Raw genomic sequence first — 27575 nt, forward strand, 5'->3', positions numbered from 1 at the left:
GACGCATGAATCAAAAAGAGCTTTTGAGCAATGCACACAAACAGTGTATTTACAGATGGTGCAATGAAGCCTTTAAGGAAAAGAACACCCAGCCAATTGTCAAGCATGGTGGAGGATCCGTAATACTGTGGGGCTGATTTTCTGCATCTGGTACTGGAGGCCTTGTTAATTGTACTCCTTGCCATCTAGTTGAAGAGCATTTAATTCTGCCTGACACTATACTTCACGGGCATAGATAGCTAAACAAAGATACATTTGTAGTAAATAATAATTTTCAGACCAATTAAGTGTAATTGGATAATTCCCCACAACCTATGATCTCTCACCACACAGTAGTGGTTGGGAATCACTGGACTACACATCATCACAGCTAAGCACGAATACACAATTTATTCTTTGTAAGTAATAAACAGCAGTTAACATATTTCTTACAACACCATTTATGATGTTGATGCCCCATCAGTAATTCCGTTTACTTTTCCCTCCATGTTTGCAACTTTATGAGAAGATGAGTAATTTGACTTTAACATTACCAGTGATATTCAAATTAATTATTTATTGTCATTTCTTTTAACAGAATTTAAATGTGCCACTTTTTTTTATCACACAGTGTTTCAGCTGGTGGCTGTCACTATCAAATGTTTTAAGAATATTTTTATTAAAGTTTATTGCAATTATTGCGATATTGTTTTTCGATTACTGTTCATTAATTGATTACTGTTGTTTATCTGGTATTGTTTAATGATTAAACAAAATCAAATGAACAACAACTAAGCAATATCTCACTCACCAAGCTTTTTGAAACTAAGCACTACTTGGGTATTGATTGATGCGAAGGGTTACTCGTTTGATATTGTAGACACTTCTGAGGCTGCTTCAGGTTCTATTAATTACATGTCACATGTTATTCATTCTATGGCTACAAATAACATGTTTTTCTAATTAATTTTCCATAAATTGATTATGGTTCAGTTTCTGGTTTGGTCTGTAACTTCAGAAAATAGGGAAACATGTTGATCATTGTTTTTCAATGTGAAAGAAGATCTTTGCAAATGTCTTATTTGATTAAACACAGAAGATAAACAGTCTGTTTTATGAAGGACTACAGAAATCAGAGAATATTTATTGTTGAGAGGCTGAAATGAGAGGATTTGGACAATTTTAAGTTAAACAATGGCTTTAAACGATTAATTGCTTATCAAAATAGTTGTCGAATATTCGAATAATTGTGACACTTCTAGTTTCAGAACATCTCTCGAAGTTTGACTTGTTCTTGCAACGGAGTTCCCTGTACAAAAACAATTGTGTGCTTGCCAATGTAACATTTATCATCAGTTATTTTCTTTAGGCCTTCCATAAGCCATAAGCCTTTACCATTTAGAAAGGGCTGTCTGTTACAAGGCCCTTTACTATCTGATGCTCCAGTAAAACATCATAACCCCGTGTAAATATTCAGTCTCTGCAATTTTGTCTCATGGTCAGGAAAATACAGAGTTTTAATTTCAAATCATTGAAACCTTTTATCTTGTCATAAATGATCTTTAATTCTGTTTGGAAAGCATTGCCTTTTTTTCTTGTTATATGTGTCAAAGAAAAGACATAGGATGATCACTTTTAAAGGCCTCGTTCAGACTGAACTCAAGCAGCCAAACAAGGCAGGGTAGTGCATAGCTTTCATCATGAGCCTGTTGTAAAGCTTCTACTGTATCTTAAAACAAGTTGATAGTCGTTGTACACTGCTGGATATGTTTTAATAAATTGCAATTGTTAGACATTTTGCATGGAAAACAATGTAATTATAAACAACCACAAGGAAGCTGTTGTACTTCTAAAAAATGTAAATGACTCTCCATTATAAAGTGCAACAACAGCCAAGCTATGCCTTTGAGCTAGGGGCCTTTAGGTTTTAGATGCTTGCTTCCATTATTAATGTTATTCACAAGCCAAACTTTTTAGGTTATTGCAGATGAGCGCTTTAATCTATTTTTGCTGTAAATTAATGAATTTTTAAAGAGGACTAGTTGTTGAATCGGACTGGAAGTTGGGATGTAGCTAGAGCTGTGTGGTGAGGCAGTGCAATAGCCTCCTTTACTGCGCTGCACCATTTCACAAACATCTCTCTCCTCCTGGGACCTTCCGTTGGGGGAGTTTACTGAACTGCTGCATTCCTATGTTTTATTTATGACAAAATATGCCTTTCTAACTTTTTCATTTTTGTCAAAATCTCAAATCATGCATCTCCCCATCACCAAGTCTGCTATGCTAAGTCCTCTTGGTCACCAGCCCTTCTCTACCTTGGCAGATGTTTTCAGGTGTTATGCTCTTCGTGAGCTTTTAGTGAGTTAAATGATTTATTCCAGGGCTTCAGTGTTTTACTTTCTTAATCCCTCAATGAGCTTTTTTTCCCAGCAATGATCCTGAGAAAAAAGACTAAGACTGTTTGATACTTTCGTTCGGTGCAAAAGTGGTTTTGTTTCCACTGCTTGTTGGCTGGTTTGTGTGAGTTATTTAGTAGGATATGTGAATAAGTGGCACGGAAATAACCCATTACATTTTGGTGCACATTGGAACAAAATGTATTTGCCACTGTTTGTGCTCACCATCAACTGTGACTTTACATAACGTTTTGTGGAGCTGCTTGTCGTAAGGAAGAATTTATTATCATCATGTTTTCATTACTACAAAGGTATACATTATACATAATTTTATTGGCACTGATTACCTGATTTCCCCACCCTCTGGAACGCTCTCCTCTCAGTCATCCGATACGCCCCATCTTTGGAGACTTTCAAACAACTCAAAATCCACCTGTTTCAGTTTTTAATGTGTTGTGTCTTTTGTTCTGTGTTCTTGTCTATACTTTGTGTAAAGAGGCCTTGGGTCCCTTGAAAGGCGCCATGTATATATATATATATATATATATATATATATATATATATATATATATTCAAGCTATTATTATTGTTATTCATCCATCCATCCATCCATCCATTTTCTGAGCCGCTTCTCCTCACTAGGGTCGCGGGCATGCTGGAGCCTATCCCAGCTATCATCGGGCAGGAGGCGGGGTACACCCTGAACTGGTTGCCAGCCAATCGCAGGGCATATACAAACAAACAATCATTCGCACTCACATTCACATCGAGTGGCAATTTAGAGACCTTAATTAACTTACCATGCATCTTTTTGGGATGTGGAAGGAAACCGGAGTGCCCGGAGCAAACCCATGCAGGCACGGGGAGAACATGCAAACTCCACACAGGCGGGGCCGGGGATTGAACCCCGGTCCTCAGAACTGTGAGGCAGACGCTCTAACCAGTCGACCACCGTGCCGCCTATTATATTATTATTTCACTACAAGACTTGGCCTAGTGTTTTCATTGCATAATTACCCTAGATCAGTGATTTCCTTCCTTTATGGAGCCAAGGTACATATTTTTCTCACGGCACACCAACAAACAAAAATGTCACAAAAAGTGGATACATTAATTACTGTATGTACTTCCTGCCATCTAATAGAAGAGCATTTATTTGTTCTGTCTGCCACTATGCCTCACTGGCCTAAACAGATGAATAAAGATACATTATTTCTTGTAAATATATATATTTTTGAGCAATTAAGTAAAATTGGATAATTTCCCACGGCAACCCGAAAAGAGCTCATGGCACACTAATGTGCCCTGGCACACTGGTTGAGAATCACTGGCCTAGATGATTATTACATAGACAGCAAACATTTCCAATACTTCTAATATTAATTACGATTGTGAAATACTTTCATAGTATTGTATACAAATATCAATTTAGCTATCATACTGTACTTGAAAGCATCATGTATTGATTGAGTCACTGAACACATTTTTCAAGCTTGAAAGCGAGAATGTGGGTATCCTGTGTGTTGATAAGCAGGCCACACTTTGGCGGAGGTCTGCGCGCTACTGAGTGCTTTTCTAGTTTTATTTGAGATGCAATTGGCTTGCCTCAGCCGACAGCTTGCGGTCTTCTGAAATGGCCAATGAAAGAGCTGCCAGACGTTTAAATGCGGATAAATGATCTGCTCCCTCTACTTATTTCTTTTCCCTTTGGAGTATTGATGTGTCTGACCCTTTTCTTTAGGGACTATAACTGAAACATCACATCTTCTTTGAGAATATGCTGACAGGAGCGGCTGATAATTACTCCACCCAGCATCACTCAGAGATGAGTGAGCAGGCCGCCATAAGGGCAGCTTGATTTGCTTTCATATCCAAGCAAGGAACCTTTTCAGGCTGATGTGTTTTGGCGCTGAAGCAGAAACTAATTAGGATGTTCAATGCTGCTTTTTGGACCACTTCTTTTGACACATTAGCCCGACCCCTCCCAACGTGCTCCCTTCCCAGAAAACCCTTTTGCTAGACACGCTCTGGGTGGGCATTTTGTCATTACTTCATTTTCCTCTAAAAATATTTTGATGCCTCCTGACTTTTACCCCCACTACCCCTCTCACCCCCCGTCACTCCATTCAAAGTTCTCTCTATTAAAATGCAGAACTGTAAAACCTCTCAGTCTAAAAGCCTGGAAGCAGCGGGGAACTGTTAGCTGTTAGTGATGCATGCGGCTGAGTGAGTACATCACAACTGCAAAGTCTAATGGGTGAATACATTGAATCACACACACACCCTCAACTCTTTTTAAAGACACAATGTTTAGAGTCGGGAAAGCTCCAACTACAGTATGGCTGGCAATTTATTTAGATTAGTAAGTGTAAAATGGAATGGAAATGCCATATGCCTTTCTTTTTGATAAATGTTCACATTTGTAGCGCATTCCCATCACAGACATCTATGTATTACAACAGGAACATCCAACCAACATCTTCACTATAATTACCTCAAGGGAAAAAAATAGCAACTATTAAATAATCCATCCACCCATTTTCTGTACCACTTCATCCTCACAAGGGTTGCGGGCGTGCTGGAGCCTATCCCAGCTATCTTTGGGCGAGAGGCGGGGTACACCCTGTACTGGTCGCCAGCCAATCGCAGGCCACACATAAACAAACAACCATTTGTGCACACATTCACACTTAAGGGCAATTTAGAGTCTCCAATCAACCTACATGCATGTTTTTGGGACTTGGGAGGAGTGCCCGGAGAAAACCCACGCAGGCACGGGGAGAACATGCAAACTCCACACAGCCGGGGCCGGGATTTGAACCCCAGTCCTCAGAACTGTGAGGCAGATGTGCTAACCAGTCGCTCACCATGCCGCTTCTATTAGATAATAATAATTATAATTATTATTAAATAACTGAAGGGGCTAAGGCCGCAACAAAGTGAAAATTCTGTTTGCCAACAAACTGAATGAGAGATCTTTCATCAAGCAACAAAATATTGACCCAAAACACAAAAACAGATTAATCAGTGGTAAGAAGTGGAAGGTTTTAAACTGCTTAAGTTAAGTCAATATCCAACCTCAAACCCCATAGAGCATGCATGCCGTCGCTGTCGTCATAGGCTGTTTCGTACTCCTTGAACACTGGCAGCTAGATCCATTCCACACATCCACCATACACACACGGATGTAATTGTGAATATGACTCCGCGGCGGACTAATATGGGAGCGCATTGCCCTGAGGTTCCGCCTGTCACATGAGTTGACGAGACCAGAAAAAACACTTCTGCCGCTTCTGCTGTTAAGAAGTAACGGTACTTTTACTCCGTTACAATGATCAAAATGTTGCTCGCTACTTTTATCCATCCATCCATCCACCCATCCATCCATATCCTTTACCGGTTATCCTCACTAGGGTCGCGGGCTGCTGGAGCCTATCCCAGCTATCATCGGGCGGGAGCTGGGGTACACCCTAAACCGGTCGCCACCCAATCGCAGGGCACATTTAAACAAACAACCATTTGCACTCACATTCACCTACGGGCAATTTCAGTCAACCTACCACACATGTTTTTGCGATGTGGGAGGAATCTGCAGTATCTGGAGAAAACCCACGCAGGCACGGGGAGAACATGCAAATTCCACACAGGCGAGGCCGGATTTGGACCCCGGTCCTCAGAACTGTGAGGCAGACTCACTAACCAGTCGTCTACCGTGCCGCCTTGCTACTTTAATTTATCAATTATTGCTTAATTATCAACTATTTAGTGTGCGAGACTACGACTTCGACTTCCGCATCAGGTGCTGTTTGCGCCAATCCAGTTTAAGCGCGAGTGTCGTTTAAGTATAGTTCACCAATCAAACGACACAAGAAAGTCACATGACCTCACACAGAGTCTTCTATTGGGCTTCCTGGGCATAGGTATTACCACGGCGGCCATGTTGGGAAGCTCGTCGTTACCATGAAGCCAACGGCGCGCTATTCTTGTTTACATTTATTCATTCATTCATCTTCCGTACCGCTTGTCCTCACTAGGGTCGCGGGCATGCTGGAGCCTATCCCAGCAATCTTCGGGCAAGAGGCGGGGTACACCCTGAACCGGTCACAAGCCAATCGCAGGGCACATAGACACAAACAACCATTCGCACTTGCATTCACACCTACGGGAAATTTAGAGTCTTCAATCAACCTACAATGCATGCTTTTGGGGATATAATAACAAAATATCTATTTATACCTACAGTGGATATAAAAAAATCTACACACACCTGTTCAAATGCAAGGTTTTTGTGAGATATAAAAATGAGACCAAAATAAATCATTGCAAATATTTTTCCACCATTAATGTGAACTAAAATGTGTACAAGTCAATTGAAAAAAGAAGGGAATAAAAATAGACAACCGAAATAATGTGGGTAACTGACTCCACATGAGTTTGAATGTGATTGGTTAAATCTGAACACAGCAAAATCCCCAGTTATCAGAGGGTGTGCACACTTGTGCAACGACATTATCTAAGTGTTTTGGTTTTACTTCACCTCTCATAAAGGTTTCATATTTTCAATTGAGTCATACATGTTATAGGTCACATTAATCCCTGGAAATTATTGGAAGGGTTACTTATCATTTCTCATTTTTTTAAACACTATATTTATCACAAAAACCTGGCATTTGGACAGGGGTATGTCCAGTAGATTTTTGTATATCCAATCAATTGCAATGTTGTTTGGTGAGGCCCAAAAGGGTGTGAAGACGTAGTTAAATTACAGTAATTATGTAGTGTAGCCCCGTGCCTGCGTGGGTTTTCTCCGGGCACTCCGGTTTCCACCCACATCCCAAAAACATGCATTGATTGGAGACTCTAAATTACCCGTAGGCATGACTGTGAGTGCGAATGGTTGTTTGTTTCTATGTGCCCTGCGATTGGCTGGCAACCAGTTCAGGGTGTACCCCGCCTCCTGCCCGATGACAGCTGGGTTAGGCTCCAGCACGCCCGCGACCCTAGTGAGGAGAAGCGGCTCAGAAAATGGATGGATGGATGGATGTAGTGTAGCAACAAGATGCATACAGAAGATGGGCTTTCTGCTCCCAAAAAATACAAACATTTCACATCTTTCCAGAGAATAGTGTAGTTGTGCAGTCTAAGCAGAGGAGTACTGTAAGCAATGTCTGAGCACTTATAATTCTTCTCCCCTGAGCCTCTGAGGCTGATGTGAGACACAGCAGGAGTAAGAGAGAAAAGGAAACCATGTTGAGGTCAGCCCAGTCACTGTGGGACCAGTTGACTGAGTTGACTAGGTAATTGGTTACGCCCCTCTCCTTAGGAGCCAAGTCATGCCCCTCCTCTCCTACCACCGCTCTCTGCTATGACTCATCAACTCGACAACTCATCACCCATGCTGTGTGAAACTGCATTGTGTCACCATGCAGACAGTCCGTGCTCCCAACAAACTTCCCAATAACAACCACTGCAGCACGGCAGGTTTGCAGCTTGTGGCCGACTGATTTGCAGCTTGAGTCTCCTTTTAATAAGGAGAAAGTAAGTACTTGTTGTTCTGTCACCACCTCCCCCTATTGCCCACCTACAGTATCACCGCTGCTAGAAATGCTACCTTTCCTCGAGTGATAGAAGTTCACCAATTAAGATGACTTCCTGGGATGATATCGCTATCTGGACCTTGAGGATGAGCTGGGGGCTGTTGTTGTGCAGGTGGCCTCATTGGGCATTTCTTATGCTTCGTCTTTCCTTGCATGGTCCCACTGCCTGGATTTACTGTGTGTATATATCCATCCATCCATTTTCTGAGCCGCTTCTCCTCACTAGGTTCGCGGGCGTGCTGGAGCCTATCCCAGCTATCATCGGACAGGAGGTGGGGTACACCCTGAACTGGTTGCCAGCCAATCGCAGGGAACATACAAACAAACAACCATTCGCATTCACATTCACACTTACGGGCAATTTAGAGTTGTCAATTAACCTACCATGCATGTTTCTGGGATGTGGGAGGAAACCGGAGTGCCCGGAGAAAACCCACGCAGGCACGGGGAGAACATGCAAACTCCACACAGGCGGGGCCGGGGATTGAACCCCGCACCTCAGAACTGTGAGGCAGACGCTCTAACCAGTCGTCCACCGTGCCACGTGTGTGTGTGTGTGTGTGTGTGTGTGTGTGTGTGTGTGTGTGTGTGTGTGTGTGTGTGTGTGTGTGTGTGTGTGTGTTTGTTTGTGTGTGTGTATACATATATATATAATTTGTTGGTTTTTTTCAATTTGGAAATAACAAGATTTTTTGCTGGAGCGAAGTATTTCCCTTCTCCCTCCTGGTATATTGCCTCTCTCGGGGGATTGACTGAAAGGGAGACACAGGGTTTATGTTTCTTTCCCTGGGCAGGCTTATCGAAATTCTCCAACCTTGATCATATACAGTGAGTATGAATGGAAAACGTGTGGGCCAATGGGCTTTTTGTTGTGTGCAAGGACACGCAAAGGTTACTGCGTGGGATGCAAAATGAAGGTTCACAGTACATGTTGGTATCCTTCAGAGGCTAACTGCTAATTATGGAGAGCGTTCTGCTGGCTCGCTTTCATTTGGCAGCAAAATTCAACTTTACCAGCATTCATCAAAATTCAAGATACAGGTATTGATCTTACAAAAGTGTTGTGAATATGAGTTGTCAGTCTTTAAAAGGCAATTTTCCACAAAATGCAGTTTTGGTCAGTTCGGCAAAATACTGTTCAGATCTATATGTATTGTGCAATTCCTTATCAATTATCTTAACGATTCCTGAGTAGTTTTATGAGGGAGAAAGAAGTAGTACGCATTCTACTGTCTTCAACACTAAATTTTTTTTAAAATAATGTCTTCATGAGGTGGCACAGTGACCGACTGGTTAGCACATCTGCCTCCCAGTTCAGAGGACCGGGGTTCAAATCCCGGCCTCGCCTGTGTGGAGTTTGCTTCTTCTTCCCGTGTCTGCGTGGGTTTTCTCCGGGCACTCTGGTTTCCTCCCACATCCCAAAATCATGCGTGGTAGATTGATTAAAGACTCTAAATTGCCCGTAGGTGTGAATGTGAGTGCGAACCGTTGTTTGTTTATATGTGCCCTGCGATTGGCTGGCAACCAGTTCAGGGTGTACCCCGCCTCTCGCCTGAAGATAGCTGGGATAGACTCCAGCACGCCCGCGACCCTTGTGAGGATAAGAAAATGGATGGATGGATTTCTTCACAAGACTTTTTTAGCCTTTCTGAGTGGTGGCCCGCCACCCTGAGCCTATTTAGATAGTTCAGTGAGCAAATTTTTCGGTGACTTAGAAATTTGTACTGCTAGCCTGAGCAGGCCAGCGTCAATAGGTACGTGGCGGCAGACACTGCACGAAGTGACGTTATGCTGGGAAATGAAAGCATCGTTCGGGAGAACTGGCATTGTTGGAGGTGTGCAATTCCAATGGAACTGGTTTTCGATTCCCACCCCAAGGTATTGTCCTGCTGAAATTTTAAAATCACCCATGATTCCTAATGCCTAGATCAAACTACAGGATTTTAGCCCAAATATTGGCCCGATTAGCTATCGCAGCCGATTTCCCAGATCGGGCCCGATGTATTTTGTCAGGTAGGACAAAACTTCTTGTTGTGTGACATAATCCACGACCAACGATTTGGCAGTACAATAGCCCTACGACGCCAAAATATAAGTCTAGTTTGATTTGTTTGGATATTTTCTATTTAGTGTGACATATCAATGACAACTCTCCGACAGTGCGCCATGACGTTGACCAATAGGATTGCGTATTGTGACCGGCGCATCACCTCCCGTGCTTGCCGTTGTCAACATTTGTTCACGCGCACAAACCAACGTTTACCGAAGCTTTAGACGACAGGGGTGTAAAACTGAAATTCACAGTGGGCCAAAATTAAAAATTGGGACAACATCGCGGATCAAACTCAATATTTAATGAAAAATCACTGCGATGTGCATGTTTCCCTTCTCTGCAGAAATGCAGCGTTAAAGTTTATCATATGACAGCAAACTTAAATTTTGCTTAAACACTGAATCTGGAATATCCATCCATCCATCCATCCATCCATTTTCTACTGCTTATCCGAGGTCGGGTCGCGGGGGCAGTAGCTTTAGCAGGAATGCCCAGACTTCCCTCTCCCCAGCCAGCTCTTCCGGGGGGATCCCAAGGCGTTCCCAGGACAGCCGAAAGACATAGTCTCTTCGGCGTGTCCTGGGTCGCCCCCTGGGTCTCCTCCCGGTGGGACGTGCCCGGAACACCTCACCAGGGAGGCGTCCGGGAGGCATCCGAATCAGATGCCCCAGCCACCTCATCTGGCTCCTCTCGATGTGGAGGAGCAGCGGCTGTACTCTGAGATCCTCCCGGATGACCGAGCTTCTCACCCTATCTCTAAGGGAGAGTCCGGACACCCCGTGGAGGAAACGCATTTTGGCCACTTGTATCCGGAATCTTGTTCTTTCAGTCACGACCCACAGCTCGTGACCATAGGTGAGGGTAGGAACGTAGATCGACCGGTAAATTGAGAGCTTCGCCTTTCGGCCAATAGCTCCTTCTTTACCGCAACGGACCGATACAAAGTCCGCATCACTGCAAACGCTGCTCCGATCCGCCTGTCGATCTCCCGTTCCATTCTTCCCTCACTTGTGAACAAAACCCCAAGATACTTGCATGCATGCTCACGAAATTTGTTCTCTGCATTTTACCCATCACAGTGAACACATACACATGTATGGGCAGGATCTCATCCCCGACCTGGAGAGGGCACGCCACCTTTTTCCGACTGAGGACCATGTTCTCAGATTCGAATCTGGAATAAACAAACTAATTATTATTATTATTATAAACACGAGAAATAAAATTTGCGATAAAAGACTGGTATTTGTTTTGTTGTTTTGTATTTAAATAGATAACATAAATTCTTCTGTCTCTCCATCTACCTTTCTTTTTTAGGTTTTTTCAAAGGCCAACAACAAAACAACCCAAAAAAATAAGAATGTCCTTCAATAAAAATCGAAACTTCAAACTATTAACAGTCCCTGCCAAGGAGTTGATGAAGGGCATTAAAAAAAAACAAACAATTCAATTATGTTATATTCTTTGTTACAGGCACGTTGCTCCGCACATGACAAACAGGTCTGTCTTTTACTTTAGTGAACAGACAATCTGCCTCCCACCTGTCTTGGAAGTTAACTGTTTTCCATCTTTTGTTTGGCCATTTTTGGGAAGGGGAAGTGTAAATATGCTTGAGGAGACTGGTAGCATAGTTGCTAACGACTGCAACAGAAAGGGAAGGGGCGCTCGCCGGTCTAGACTGATGGGCCGACACACTAGCAAAGCATTCTGGGATTTGTAATATTAGTGGCGCATGTACTATATACTGGCGGACCAGCTGTAATACACATTTGATATGGTCTTGCGGGCCAAATATAATTACATCGTGGGCCAAATTTGGTCCCCGGGCCTGAGTTTGACATTATGCTTTAGAGCATGATTCGACAGAATGGCGGCGTGTTTCCATACAAACGTTAGTGCTAGCACTAGCTTGCTAGGCTACGTAACATTTTGTTGCCTGCTGGTGAGCCGTATCGTATTAAAAGTATGTGAATATACCTCAAGCAATCCTTGAATTAAAGTCCTCTCCCGAGCACAGGTGACGACCATCACACGTTTTTCTTCACCCCCCCCACAATACAGTGTTGTTGTGGTCGCCATGGTAACGGGTGCATCCGGTCGCATTGACCAGTAACATGTTTTCTGGTTCCACCTCTCCGACAGTGTTTGATTTGACAAAATAGCCCAGTGGTCGTAAAAGACAGGATGCAGTGGTATCGGAATACATGTCTTGTAGTGTTGCCACTGTCTGCCCAAGATACGGCAAGATTTGATGGCAGTAGTCTGACATAGGGCAATCGTGAAAGACCAAATTTGTCTTGTAGTCTGATCCAGGCATAACCTGTTCACTCAATCGGCACATGTGGCTCCACCCTGGGGATTTCTGTTGAAGTCTCACCTTCCTACTGTCTGACTACATTGTCTTTGGCGGGCTTTCCAGTCACTGTAGATGCATCGAAATCGAGCATTTGTTGAAAACAAATGCAAACAACGGCGTGTTAGCAAAGCAGCATATTTTTAATGACTTAAAATCCTCATCTGTGCATGGATTTCAGAATGCCTGGGCTGTAAATGTTTCTTGAAATTGGTCGTTTCCCACCAACGATTTACAACCCCAATTCCAATGAAGTTGGGGCATTGTGTTAAACATAAATAAAAACAGAATACAATGATTTGCAAATCATGTTCAACCTATATTTAATTGAATACACTACAAAGACAAGATATTTAATGTTCAAACTGATAAAACTTTATTGTTTTTAGCAAATAATCACTTAGAATTTTATGGCTGCAACACGTTCCAAAAAAGCTGGGACAGGGTCATGTTTACCACTGTGTTACATCACCTTTTATTTTAACAACATTCAATAAACATTTGGGAATTGTTGGAGCTTTGTAGGTGGAATTCTTCCCCATTCTTGCTTGATGTACAGCTTCAGCTGTTCAACAGTCCGGGGTCTCCGTTGTCGTATTTTACGCTTCATAATGCGCCACACTTTTTCAATGGGAGACAGGTCTGGACTGCAGGCAGGCCAGTCTAGTACCCGCACTCTTTTACTACGAAGCCACGCTGTTGTAACACGTGCAGAATGTGGTTTGGCATTGTCTTGCTGAATTAAGCAGGGGCGCCCATGAAAAAGACGTTGCTTGGATGGCGGCATATGTTTCTCCAAAACCTGTATGTACCTTTCAGCATTAATGGTGCCTTCACACATGTGTAAGTTACCCATGCCATTGGCACTAACACAGTGCCATACCATCACAAATGCTGGCTTTTGAACTTTGCGTCCATAACAGTCCGGATGGTTCTTTTCCGCTTTGGCCCGGAGGACACGACGTCCACAATTTCCAAAAACAATTTGAAATGTGGACTTGTCGGACCACAGAACACTTATCCACTTTGCATCAGTCCATCTTAGATGAGCTTGGGCCCAGAGAAGCCGGCGGCGTTTCTGGGTGTTGTTGATAAATGGCTTTTGCTTTGCATCGTAGAGTTTCAAGTTGCACTTACGGATGTAGCGCCAAACTGTATTTACTGACATTGGTTTTCTGAAGTGTTCCTGAACCTATGTGGTGATATCCTTTATACATTGATGTTGGTTTTTGATACAGTGGCGCCTGACGGATCGAAGGTCACGGGCATTCAATGTTGGTTTTCGGCTTTGCCGCTTAAATGCAGTGATTTCTCCAGATTCTCTGACCCTTTTGATGATACATTGAGGAAGATTGTCCTTAAACTGTTCAACTATTTTCTCACCTCTTTGTGAACCTCGTCCCATCTTTGCTTGTGAATGACTGAGCAATTCAGGGAAGCGCCTTTTATACCCAATCATGGCACCCACCTGTTCCCAATTAGCCTGTTCACCTGTGGGATGTTCCAAACAGGTGTTTGATGAGCATTCCTCAACTTTCTCAGTCTTTTTTGCCACCTGTCCCAGCTTTTTTGGAATGTGTTGCAGCCATAGAATTCTAAGTTAATGATTATTTGCTAAAAACAATAAAGTTGATCAGTTTGAACATTAAATATCTTGTCTTTGTAGTGTATTCAATTAAAAATAGGTTCAACGTGATTTGCAAATCATTGTATTCTGTTTTTATTTATGTTTAACACAACATCCCAACTTCATTGGAATTGGGGTTGTACCATGCAATCATGGCCACCACTAAGTATAGAAGACTATTGTTCATAGTCCTACAGCAGTGGTGTATGTTCCCAGCTGCTGTATTCAAGCTCAAACTGGGTAAGTAACTTCCTTACCACGTCGTTTTGATTGGTTAGCTTGTCAACTCTTTCCGCCTCTTCAAACAAAATTAGTTCCGATTGGATCTTGTCTTTGCCAGAAGTTTGTCTCGTTTTTATTTGTTGATGAACTTGTCAATACATTTCGTCATGAGGTTGGTCCCTGGTCATCGTCTCGTTTTCGTCAAAAAAAGGTTTGTTGACTATGATCAAAAGTTGAGTTATTCTCATATTTTGTAAGCGCCTATGAAGATCAGTGAAAGTGAAAGTTGTTTTTTTTTCAGCAAATGGCTACGTAAACAGTTATTGTTTGATTAAGTGTGAAAGTACAAAGGTTAGTGGAAAGTAGGCCTGTTAAACTTAGTATCACTGATTCCAATGATGAGTAACAGTTACACCACATTCTCAGTCCAGTCGCGACAGATCTACAGTGTTTAACATAAAGGATTGCCACTGTTTCTAAAACTGGACCTCCCAGTAGTGTCCCCCCCCCCCCCCGTAGTTTGTGTCTGTCTAAGAGGGACATCTTGGGTTGGTTTTTTGGGGGGAGTGGGTGTGTCATAATAGTTGTGGTAGGTATAGACCTGAAATGAGAATGAGGCACATCAAACAACTAAGCAACGTTGGTGAGGTTTACACATGGTAAAGGAGACAAGCATCTCCATTCCTCCAGAGGCTTGGAATTCCTCCCGAGCTGTTCCCCCTCTCTCATTTGGCAGACAATTGTGAAAACAATTCCCCAGCTTTTAGTCATTCTGCAGATCCAATTGCCATTTCCACTTTGGAGGCAGCAAGAGTGAGAAGCAATCCAGAACACACAGAGAGACAGAGAGAAGAGTTGAAATCAGGTTGGAGAGATGCCGAGGCCAGTTGAGCGCTTGCACAATATTAATATCTCATGAAGGCTGGCTGGCTGGGTGGTTGAGCGACCTCACCGTCTTGTGTGGGTCTCTGCTTGTGCATCACACCAGCAGCAGCCATTGCAGAGGCGAAATGAAGGACTTGTGAACATGCACAAGGGAAGGCGTTTTTAGAAAATAATCATTAACTTAACTTAACTACGCTTCATAATGCGCCACACATTTTCAATGGGAGACAGGTCTGGACTGCAGCCAGGCCAGTCTAGTACCCGCGCTCTTTTACTACGAAACCACGCTGTTGTAACACGTGCAGAATGTGGTTTGGCATTGTCTTGCTGAAATAAGCAGGGGCGTCCATGAAAAAGACGTTGCTTGGATGGCAGCATATGTTTCCCCAAAACCTGTATGTATCTTTCAGCATTAATGGTGCCTTCGCAGATGTGTAAGTTACCCATGCCGTTGGCACTAACACAGCCCCATAGCATCACAGATGCTGGCTTTTGAACATTGCGTCCAGTCCGGATGGTTCTTTTCCTCTCTGGCTCGGAGGACACGACGTCCACAATTTCCAAAAAACATTTGAAATGTGGACTCGTCGGACCACAGAACACTTTTCCACTTTTCATCAGTCCATCTTAGATGAGCTCGGGCCCAGAGAAGCCAGTGTGTTGCAGCCATAAAATTCTAAGTTAATTATTATTTGCTAAAAACAAAGTTAATCAGTTTGAACATTAAATATCTTGTCTTTGTATTGTATTCAATTAAATATAGGTTGGACATATTTTGCCAAACCAACTTTTTCTAGTATTTGGGATGTAATATTGTCTCTACGGTGCCTCAGTAAACGTGAAATATGAGTTATACTCGTCTACGCATTCATGAGTTCTAGACGTTTTCCTGCCATGAGGCCTGAAATCAGTTCTTTCGAAGTTCTCGAACTTATCTACGTCACTAGCAAAGATCTCCACCTTCCCTATCCGTTGCCGAGCCAGCACTGTCAACATGACAAACACGTATGTTCTCACAAGTGGTTCTTCTCCACGGAGGCAACCAAGCAGAGGAAAGGGGGTGTCTTAGCCAAATACGGACAAAGGCGATACAAAACTAGGTCAAACAGAAGTAGCTGTCAGAGTTGCCTTTTGTGGACACTCGTATGACAAAAGCACGCTGTTTTTTTAAATGAAATTGACACTTTTATACTAAATCCACGTTAGAGAGTCACTGTGTGGAGGTGTAAATAGCCAAAATACAGAACCTTTAAATTTGGCTTCCTTAAACATGCTCTGTATAACACTTTGCACTGTTTTCTATTCCTATCATGCAGATGTGATCTAACGTTGCTGCACCTTACCTATTCACTGAGCCCATCGGAAGAGAATCCTTAAAGAAACGTTGCCAAGCTGTTCACTATATTCTTCGACCTTTTGACTTCTTAACACCATGACCTCTGAACTGGAAAGTGGCCTGACCTCAATGGACTGGCTTCCACAGCTCAGCATGAGGGCGGCCATCCAGAAGACAGACAGAGAAGTGGGGGGACATCACCACGGTCACTACCATGGACATCACAACCACCACCATCATCATGGTCTCCATTATGGACATCACGGGCCAGGAAAGAAAATCACACAGGTGGACCCAGGAACAACTGTGGACCAGGAGGAAAGTAGTCAACACAGAGACGGTAAACCGCCATACAGCTACGCAAGCCTCATAACCTTTGCCATCAATGGCTCGCCTCGCAAACGCATGACCCTCAGTGAGATCTACCAGTGGATCTGTGACAACTTCCCATACTACAGAGAGGCAGGCAGCGGCTGGAAGGTAAGCAGTGACACACCTCTACCTTTGCTCATTTTGTTATGAAAGAGCAGAGAAAAATTTTGTGATAACAGCCACCAAGGAGAGTATATTTTCATTGTATGACTTTGTTTATTCGTTTGCTTGCGTGTAACTTCCTGGCTGCTGTTTTTCATTTATCAACCAGATATTTTTATGATGGGTAGATGATTTACCCATTACATTTCAGTGGGAATCTATGCATTTAGTCAAAAATCCATCCATCCATCCATCCATCCATCTTCTACCGCTTATCCGAGGTCCGGTCGCGGGGGCAGTAGCTTTAGCAGGGATGCCCAGACTTCCCTTTCCCCAGCCACTTCATCCATCTCTTCCGGGGGGATCCCGAGGTGTTCCCAGGCCAGCCGAGAGACGTAGTCTCTCCAGCGTGTCCTGGGTCGTCCCCGGGGTCTCCTCCCGGTGGGACGTGCCCATAACACCTCACCGGGAAGGCGTCCGTGAGGCATCCGAATCAGATGCCCCAGCCACCTCATCTGGCTCCTCTCGATGTGAAGGAGCAACGGCTCTACTCTGAGATCCTCCCGGATAACCGAGCTTCTCACCATATCTCTAAGGGAGAGCCCGGACACCCTGCGGAGGAAACTCATTTCGGCCGCTTGAATCCGGGATCTCGTTCTTTCGGTCACGACCCACAGCTCATGACCATAGGTGAGGGTAGGAACGTAGATCGACCGGTAAATCGAGAGCTTCGCCTTTCGGCTTAGCTCCTTCTTTACCACAACGGATCGATACAAAGTCCGCATCACTGCAGACACTGCTCCGATCCGCCTGTCGATCTCCCGTTCCATTCTTCCCTCACTCGTGAACAAGCCCCCAAGATACTTGAACTCCTCCACTTGGGGCAGGATCTCATCCCCGACCTGAAGAGGGCACGCCACCCTTTTCCGACTGAGGACCATGGTCTCAGATTTGGAGGTGCTGATTCTCATCCCAGGCGCTTCACACTCGGCTGCGAACTGCTCCAATGAGAGTTAGAGGTCACGGCTTGATGAAGCCAACAGAACCACATCATCTGCAAAAAGCAGCGATGCAATACTGAGGCCACCAAATCGGACCCCCTCTACGCCTCGGCTGCGCCAAGAAATTCTGTCCATAAAAGTCAAAAATAAAAAGTTTATAATGGGTGTCACTGTCAAATTTAAGTGAATCACGTCATGTCACTGCAGCCAGCATTACGAGCTGCAATGCCACACCTAGGTTGATGCTGATTTGATTCCATCCAACTATTTTCTATAGGACCGGTCCTTATTAGGGTTGTGGGTGAACTGGAGCCTGTCTCAGCTAACTTTGGGCACATGGCAAGACCCTGGATCGGTCGCCAGTAAACAAACTCTCACACTCACATTGACTCGTATTGGCAATTTTCTGTTTTCAGTTAACCTAACATGTTGATGGGCAAGCAGTCCATGGTTTACTCCGCCTCTCGCCCAAAGTCATATAGGATTGGCTCCGGCTCACCTGTGTCCGTAATGCCTAATGAGGGCAAGCGGGAGAGAAAAAGTGATGGATGACATGTTTTTGGAATATGGGAAGAAATCTGAGTGGCTAGAAAAAACAGAGAGAAAAATATAGTGAGAACATGCAAACCTCCACAAAGGAGGGACCTGATCAACTTCATTAATTTAAATTTAACATAGGAAATCTGATTGAAAAGATGTTTTTACTTCTGTCAAATCTCATCAGATCAGGTTAGAATTTGTTGTGCATATTTAGGATTGCATTACATTTTGTTTCTTTCAATCCAGACGAGGCCACTCATAGTGGTTCCCATAGCTGACTTTTATGCAGCTGTTGTGGGACCAGTTCCCACTTAGTGCCCCATTAACAACCACCCTGGCGACCAGTCAAGTCGTCCACTGGGATATGGACTCCTGCTCCTACTTTGAGCCTGAACATAATAAGTGCTATAGAAAATGGATGGCTGGACAATTCCAGACTCTCTTCATGTTCATGTAGGAGCTATTAACCTCATAGCTGTTTACAGCTAGATTTCATAGATGTTGGCGGATGTGGGCACTCCCTGAGTGCTCTTGTTGTTCTTTCACGATCACAGAAGTGACTAACATTCTTGAATTCCAATTATACAAGATAGCAGGCTAATTAGGTTGCTAATTAACATCAGTTCTGCAACCTGCTTGTCATAAGACAAAAAAACAACCCTCACACTGAAAACTTTGGAGGTCATTAAGGCTGACAAGAAGTTAAGAAGTCACAATCTGTGCTTCCACAGTTTCTTATCGGCATAGACATTGTGGAGCAGGACCTCCACTTTTGGAGCAATTAGCTCTTGAGAAGGTGAACAAAAAATAAGATGACACCAATTATTTCATGCTTAAATTTCACATCGCGGATGCTCGTGTTTGTTTTTTTCAATGTAGTAGCTACTTGAGTCTTTGCTTCATGCCGTGCAAAATGTTATTACATTGCAGATTAGACGGGGACTTTTTGAATGACTGCTGATTGACCAACACATTTGATCAAATGCAAACCCTATAATAAACAAGTTGTTGCTTTGAAGGGTTTAGACACTGTATCGCAGTTCATTGTATCACATAAAAAAAAAAAAATCTCTTCTATGGGTTTTCCTGTGTGCTTTACTAATGAATTGTAATGCACATTCATGTGGTAAAGGACAGCCACAGTTGTTAATGCACTTTTCAGCCCGAAAACAGAGAGCAAAGTAACAACACATACTGTAAGTGCAGGAACACACAAATCATCTCACTCAAAATTTCAATATTATACTGTGTTTGTCCTGAATGTCATTCAAAATCCCACATTTTTTAGGCCTCCTCATTTGCAATATAGGGCAGTTCACTTTTTTTTGTTGAAGGAGCGCTAGTAAATGTCCTGTCCTGCCGCTTGTCGGAGACACCATATGGGTTTGCAACATTATTAACGTCCTGCAATATGTCCGTGTTTTTTACAGGGCGCACATTTTAGTAACTCCTCATACACTTTAAACGTACCGTCAATGGTTCTTGTGAAGAACAAAATAGCTGTTTGTGTATTTTTTATTTGAGAGCTTGGCAGCTTCATGATACTTCTCGTATTGACTTCAGTTCCCAGCATGAATTATGCCATTAAATGCTGAATTTTTGCGGTAATAAGGATGTTAATCATTATCGTTCAAGTGTGTTCACTAGACTTTATACCGATCTGATCGGCCGATCATTAGCATCGGCCGATCGGCTTTCATGTCATAATTCGCCGATCCGATCAATGACGTCATCAGTCGGCTCCACAAAAGACGTGTTTATTTTTAGCCTTGTTCCGTGTCTTGTGGCATAGTACTGTAACTATCTGACTGTCAATAAAGGTTTTTTCAATCTAGTCGGCGAAAAAACACGTCGGTGTGGGACTATTTTGCAGTGTCTCAGACAAACAACACGTACGTTATTTGCAGTCTGTGCACAACTGAAGTACGTTGTGGGGAACGTCATCAAAATGGTTCAACACAACAAAATTGATCAGGCACCTGAAGAATGTACACAAGGAGGAACATGCCGCGTTCAAGCAGCGCAACGTGGAAAAAAAACAAAGACAAAGGAAAAGACAAAGGAAAAGCCAAACAGACGCAAACTCTGGACAACACCCATCCATACAGTGAGAAAGTGGGACAGTGAGAAAGTTAGAGTAAGCATATCATTAACAGTATTTGTTAAAGTAATTTATTTGCAATAAAGTAATTTAATTACAGTAAGTTAGCACCCATTATTTCTGTTATGCTGATGCTGTAATGTTGATTTGACCTAAACCTATGTCAATGGCCAATCCTTGAATGCCCCCTAGAGGTCATTGATGTTTTAACTTTTGTCTAAAATGCTAGAGAATACTTTAAGATACCCAGTATACAGTACACAAGTATATACAGTATACATGGACACATTGCTCCATCTTGTGATCGGATCGTTTTTTTTAAACTTGCTGATCGGTGATCGGCAACAGAAATCTTGATCGTGTAAAGCCTAGTATTCATGTTACCTGTAGTTCTTTGAATGTGTGTCTTAATGAACTTTCAGCTTACATTTATGTTGAACTATTGTTTGCATGAAACCCTGACTGTGAGTTGTGTGCAATATAGTAACCTCCCGTTCAGTTCCATTGTCTGCCAAGCTAAGCTAAACTCAGCGTTACCAAATATATAAGATGCTAGGGTGCTCTTCCTGGTAATTACAGCACATGACAAAGCTTCGTTCTCCAAGGTAAAAGAGCCTCTGTCTCTCTTGTATGATTCATCAATGCCACAAAACAACCATGACTTACAGTCTTTAAGCAAACTAGGTACATAGGCTTGCCTTTAAATATGTTGAACATAAAAACTGCTTCCTATTCTTGATTTTCTTCATAGAAAAGATGGAAGCGCTACTAATCGATGTCTTCTATCTAGTGGTGAATGGTGCGATTGCAACTTAAAACTAATCAGATATAGTAGAAGAAGCATGTTTATAACTTTCAACCCCAAATAATTTAGAATTTTTTTTAAATTAATCGTAGGGCCACTCAGAGTGTGAGCATGGGCCGCATACATTTTTCCTTATTATTCCATCCTCTTCCACTCTTTCCACCCACCTGTCCTCCTCTGACAGTTCCCTTTGTATGCTTTCACCAATTGTTCCCAGTGTATAATCTTCAGTGCACTGTTCACTGTGTGAAGATGCATGCCAGAAATGGTGACACAAGCCAGGTTGACTTGGCATACCTTACCTCCATTGCAGGACTCACTCAATTAGTTTCCTATTCAGCAAGAGAGGATAGAGCTTATTGAAACCTTATAGGCTTTCTGTTAGTGCAGCTTATGAGTTCCCCTTTCTCCAATTGTATTTGGGTGCCAGAATGTTTTGGGATCCCATAATTACACCTTGCGTGATTTGCGTATGAGGCTGCATTCTAGTTGCATCATTACAGCCGCACACTCATGGTTAATTTACTTTCACAAGCTCTCGCTTTTGTGCATGAGATTGTTGCAGGGAATTTAAAGCAAAGAACATAACCCACAGAGAGAGGGTTTCCATTGAGCTCATTGCCACATAAATAATGCACACTATGTTTTTATGTTAGCATGGCATTAACTGAATATGCTGCTTGGAGTAGATTTAGATATTTGTAAAGAGCTCCATCCATATTCAGTCTCTCCTTGGTTTTGTTTCAAGTGAATTTGGTTTATGGTGGGAGAGCAAGCGTAGCGTCCTTTGACTTTGGGATGATTCTTGTGACTGGAGGGTCTGAAAGGAAGTTACATCGAAAGTGTTATACTGTACATGTAGCAGATGCATTCCCCCCCCCCCGGTATACAGAAGACAGGCTTTTACCAGTAAAGCTTTTCCATCTTGATTTGACCTGTGTGTTTTTTTCATTTTTTATTCTGTGTTATATGAATGAAATTGACTTGCTTTTTGTGATTAAACAACCGCTAGTCAAACTAAACGTTTCAAAGTCAGAAAATAACATGGTGTAATTATATAATCCATCCATCCATTTTCTACACCGCTCATCCTCACTAGGGTCGCGGGTATGCTGGAGCCTATCTCAGCTAACTGCGGGCAGGAGGCAGGGTGCACCCTGAACTGGTTTCCAGCCAATCGCAGGGCATATACAACCCCAATTCTAATGAAGTTGGGACGCTGTGTTACACATGAATAAAAACAGAATACAATGATTTGCAAATCATGTTCAACCTATATTTAATTGAATCCTTGAAACACTGGCAGGGGAGTTGACCACACCGTGTTAGGTGACCTAGCTAGGTTAGCTAACAATTCACTCTGAACACCACTGTAAACTTTGGTCTTCTCAACATCCGGTCACTCACAACCAAGGGACTTTTCATCCAGGAACTTTTTCTGCATAACAGAAACGTGACAGCAGCCATATGAATTTGCAGCTCTCAATGATGCGACCCCTCCAGGGTTTGTTTATGTTTGCATACCTCACGCCTTTGGTCATGGGGCAGGTCTCGCAGTCATCTATTGCGAAAAGTGGAGAGTCTTGCTGCTATCAACTCCTGTTTTCTCCTCGTTTGAAATAACAGCTATACAACTCTATGGACCCACTCTCACTATCATTGTTGCTATTTACCAGCCACCTAAACAAAACAGGGATTTTTTTAAATTTACTTTGCTACCCATCTGTCTCATCGGTCATCACTATCTCCTAACATTATCCTGCTTGGTGATTTTAATATTCACTTGGACATCTCCAATAACACAATTTCCAGCAAGTTCTCATCTTGTCTCAATGACTTTGGTCTTAACTTTCTTGCTCACTGCAAAGGACACATTCTGGATCTGGTATGCTGTTCTGGTATCATAATCAACTGGTATCATTATAAGCAACTTCAATTCCGAGTCACTCCCCTTTTCAGACCACATGCTAATAACTTTTTCTACTAACCTAACCTTTTCCAAAATTAACCTCCCCCATGCCATCTCTTTTCACCAAATCAGCAACATTAGCCGTCTGGGCTAATGTTGCTTTCTCCACTCTTATCAACAGTCTCCCCAGCATGGACTCTCTCGCCACACCCGATGAACTGCTTACTCACTGCAATAATATATACATCTCCATCTTCTACTCAACACACTTGCACTATTAAAAAAAACAGGTTCGTAGTTTGCACCACCTCTGGACCCTGGTTCATCCCTGCACTGCGACAATTAAAATCCAAAGTCAAGTCGAATGCCTCCATAAGAAAACAGTCGTCTTAACCACTACAACGACTATTTGACTCAAGCCAAATCTACCTACTACACAACCCTAATACATAAAAACGAAGACAACTCTAAGCACAGAAGCTGACAAACTCCCTGCTTGGCAATATTTCACGCCCACCAGACTCCATTCCCTCCCATTTGTACTTATCTGCTTTCTGTAATTCCCTTATGTCATTTTTCAATGCAAAAATCAAACGGCTCCACCAGCAACTTCCTCCTTCCTCCTGCGTTAGTTCATCCTCACTGTCCTACCTAGTTTTACTCTGCCTTCTGCCATAGACATTTCAGAAATCATCCGTCACTCCAAGCCCTCCCCCTACCTACTGTTCTAGTAAAAAAGCTTGACTCCCGTCCCTGGTCCCCCTCATCACTAACATCATCCACTCATCTCTCTCTACTGGTATTGTTCCCACAGTTTTCAAAACTGGAAGCGATAACCCCAATACTGAAAAAAAAAACCTTTTCAGATCTAAACAATTTCAATAACCTTCGGCCCATCTCCAACCTCCCATTTCTCAAAAAAAAAGTTCCTGGAAAAGACCATTGCTTAGTTCCACTCACACTTCATTTCCAAAAATCTCTATGAACATTTCCAGTCCGGCTTCAAACCCCCGAAATAACACTCATCAAGATCACTAACGACCTCCTCCTCGCAGCTGACTCTGGCTTACTTGCCATCTCCATCCTCCTTGATCTGACTGCAGCTTTTGATATGTTTTCTCATACCATCCTCCTGAACAGACTCCACCACATTGGCATTACACACACACCCTTCCAGTGGTTCAGTTCCTACCTGTGCGGCCGCACCAAGTTTGTTCAAATGAAACAATTTAAATCCCATCCATTCTGGTGTGCCCCAGGGCTCTGTCTTGGGTCCCTCCTATTTATCACCTACATCCTACCTCTTGGCAATATTTTCTGTAAATTCAATTTGCACTTTCACTGTTATGCACATGACACCCAGCTCTACCTCTCCACCAGACCCAATGCCACTCTTCCTTCCTCCCTTACTGATTGCTTCTCTGAACTCAAACACTGGTTCTCATCCAACTTTTTTCAACTCAGCAGTGATAAAACTGAAATCTTACTCATAGGTACTAAGTCCATACTAGCCAATATTGACAGTTTTTCCATTACACTTGATAATTCCTCCGTTTCCCCCTCCCCTCAGGTGAAGAGTCTGGGTGTCATGCTCTTCAGCACACTCTCCTTCCAAGCAGATATAAACAACATCACCCGGTCTGCATACCTTCACTTAAGAAAAATCAATCACTTCCTTCCATCCCTCACTCACCATGCTGCTGCTGTCCTTGTTCATAGCCTTGTCTCTTCCCACCTGGATTATTGCAACTCTCTTTTGTTTGGTCTCCCTCACAATTCACTACAAAAACTACAGCTTCTCCCAAACTCTGCTGCCTGTACTACCACAAGGACCCCCTCCACTCACCACATCACTCCAGCCCTGCAGCAACTCCACTCGCTCCCTGTCCAATACCGCATCCAATATAAAATACTGATCTGCACCTTCAAGGCCATCAATAACCTCGTCCTGCCATATCTCGCTGAGCTCCTTCACGTTGCCATACCCTCTCACTCTCTCAGATCTTCGTTCTCTGTCCACCACACTGCCCCTGCCTGTCTGTCCACCGTGGGGGCCAGAGCCTTCAGCCGCTCTGCCCCCGTCCTACAAAACCGCTGCTGACCGTCGGAGGACACCGGCCCCGAGCTACAAAATGGGTCAGTGAGTTTGGCTCTCTACCAAACATATTCCACTTCGGGTGGAGTCCAGGAAGATCGCTCGCAGGTTTGTTGGGCCCTTCCCCATCACAAAGATCATCAACCCTGTCACCGTGATGCTTAGGCTCCTAAGGTCAATGCGGGTCCACCCTGCTTTTCACGTCAGCCTGCTCAAGCCCGCCCGGGAATCCCCTCTCGTCTCCCCTTCCAGGCCCCCTCCTCCCCCCCGGTTCGTGGATGGGGGCCCTGTCTTCACTGTGAGGCGGTTGTTGTCGTCTCGGCAGAGGGAGAGGGGTTTTCAATATCTGGTGGACTGGGAGGGCTACGGGCCTGAGGAACGTTCATGGCTGCTGTCTGCGTTTATCATGGATGACCCACTCATTCGGGACTTCTACGTTACGCATCCAGGGGCTCCGGGGGTGTCTGGGGCCGTCCGTTAAGGGGGGGAGGGGGGGGGGGGGGTACTGTCATGGGTGTGTGTTCCGGTTGTTGTTTTCCCCCTGTCTCGTATACACCTGCTCCTGAGAGCATCTTCAACACCTGTGCCTCGTTCACCCTAATTACCCCTTGTGTTTAACCTAGTGTCTCATTCTTTCTTGTCACCAGTTCGTTGTACCTTGTCGTCGTGTTCCAGCATTCCTTGTTTCCATGTCACAAACTCACAGTAAGATTAGACCCTGTTCCGATTATCGACCTCGCCTTTTTGCCTCACATTTTTTTGGATACTGTTGCCTTTTTCGCATTGCCTGCCTGTGTACTGACCTCTGCCTGTATATTAAACCTCTCTTTTTAAAACTGTCCATTTGTTTTGGAGTCGTGCATTTTTGGCTCCTATCCTCTGTTCCATTCATGCCACTATCGTTATTGGGTCCGGAACATATCCCCCGCAATAAACAAGAGTTCAGTGTATTAGTATTACAAGTTGTTATCATGAAATTTAGGGGCGTTTGAAAGAGTCAAAATAACCCTGAGGTAGTAACTGACTCAGCTCTGTTGATGGCAGATGTTCACACGGGCAGCAGTTTGACATCATTGCTCACAGATACACTGTACTGTACATATGCACTGTATCAAAGTGGCATGCTAGTAGCTCAGTTTAACTGTGATTTGATGCAGTCTTTTTGTAAAAGATTTTTAAAAAATAGATAAATAAGGCCAGAGCAGGAATGTAAGGAAGAGGCAATGTGTTGTCAGTCGGGCTTGTTTCATACCAGCTATGACCATCATCAGGAAGGTTACATAAGTTTGGTTTGTTCCAGTTCAGGTGATTGCTGTCAGCTGTACACATTCAAATGCACGCACACACGCACTTGCCAGGCATGTTGGCCAGACATCTTTGGCTCACACATGCGGGCTTGAAGAAAGATTTTCTTAACGTACCACTCAAGGCGTGCACAGTTTTTTTTCCCCGATTTTTCCCGTCATACCACCACATGCTTCATATTATTTTCACCCACTCTGTTATCCTCTACCACACACACACAAATACACACACACAGGTAAGCAGAGTATACGTGTGCAGTCTGAAGATTACACATGGGGAGCTCAGCAGGAGAGAGAAAATTGGGGCGGGAGGAGAGGAGACTGTCAGTGAGTAGAGGAGACTTTTACTACCCAGCACACGCACGCCGTCTGCTCTGTATGATAATTCGAGGGTGCAGGAACGGCAGAGTTTAAACCAGGACAACATATTCTTGCCACATACAAATTCATTCAATGGTCACTTGTGTTAGCTGTTATTATGATGATGCTTTACAAGGTCATACAATTTGACTTACTAGTGGGAAATTGATTGGAAATGTCCACACTAGTTTTTGCCAATGGTGTGGCTCCTTTGGTAAGGTGTGAATACAGTAATCAAACGAAGCTAAACCATGTTCCATCCAAACAAAACTGAAGAATTATACATTATCATGGATGTACCAAAGCATTTGCAACTTCCATCCATCCATCCATCCATTTTCTGAGCCGCTTCTCCTCACTAGGGTCGCGGGCGTTCTGGAGCCTATCCCAGCTATCATCGGGCAGGAGGCGGGGTACACCCTGAACTGGTTGCCAGCCAATCGCAGGGCACATACAAACAAATAACCATTCCCACTCACATTCACACCTATGGGCAATTTAGAGTCTCCAATTAATGCATGTTTTTGGGATGTGGGAG

The 27575-nt window shown here is 43.5% G+C and overlaps 1 protein-coding gene across 6 annotated transcripts in view; it reads left to right on the plus strand.

The window, feature by feature from the left end:
• The window catches only part of LOC133482737 (forkhead box protein J3-like), a 105243-nt gene that overhangs the window by 8833 nt on the left and 68835 nt on the right, over positions 1–27575 (plus strand). For all 6 annotated transcript variants that reach the window (XM_061783186.1, XM_061783209.1, XM_061783199.1 and 3 more), the window contains exon 2: positions 16429–16928. In XM_061783186.1, the coding sequence (XP_061639170.1) occupies positions 16545–16928 (384 nt within the window). In that variant the 5' untranslated portion in view covers positions 16429–16544. The remainder of the gene's footprint in view (positions 1–16428; positions 16929–27575) is intronic.

The sequence above is a fragment of the Phyllopteryx taeniolatus genome, chromosome 1 (assembly GCF_024500385.1).
Source record: "Phyllopteryx taeniolatus isolate TA_2022b chromosome 1, UOR_Ptae_1.2, whole genome shotgun sequence".
Taxonomy (NCBI): domain Eukaryota; kingdom Metazoa; phylum Chordata; class Actinopteri; order Syngnathiformes; family Syngnathidae; genus Phyllopteryx; species Phyllopteryx taeniolatus.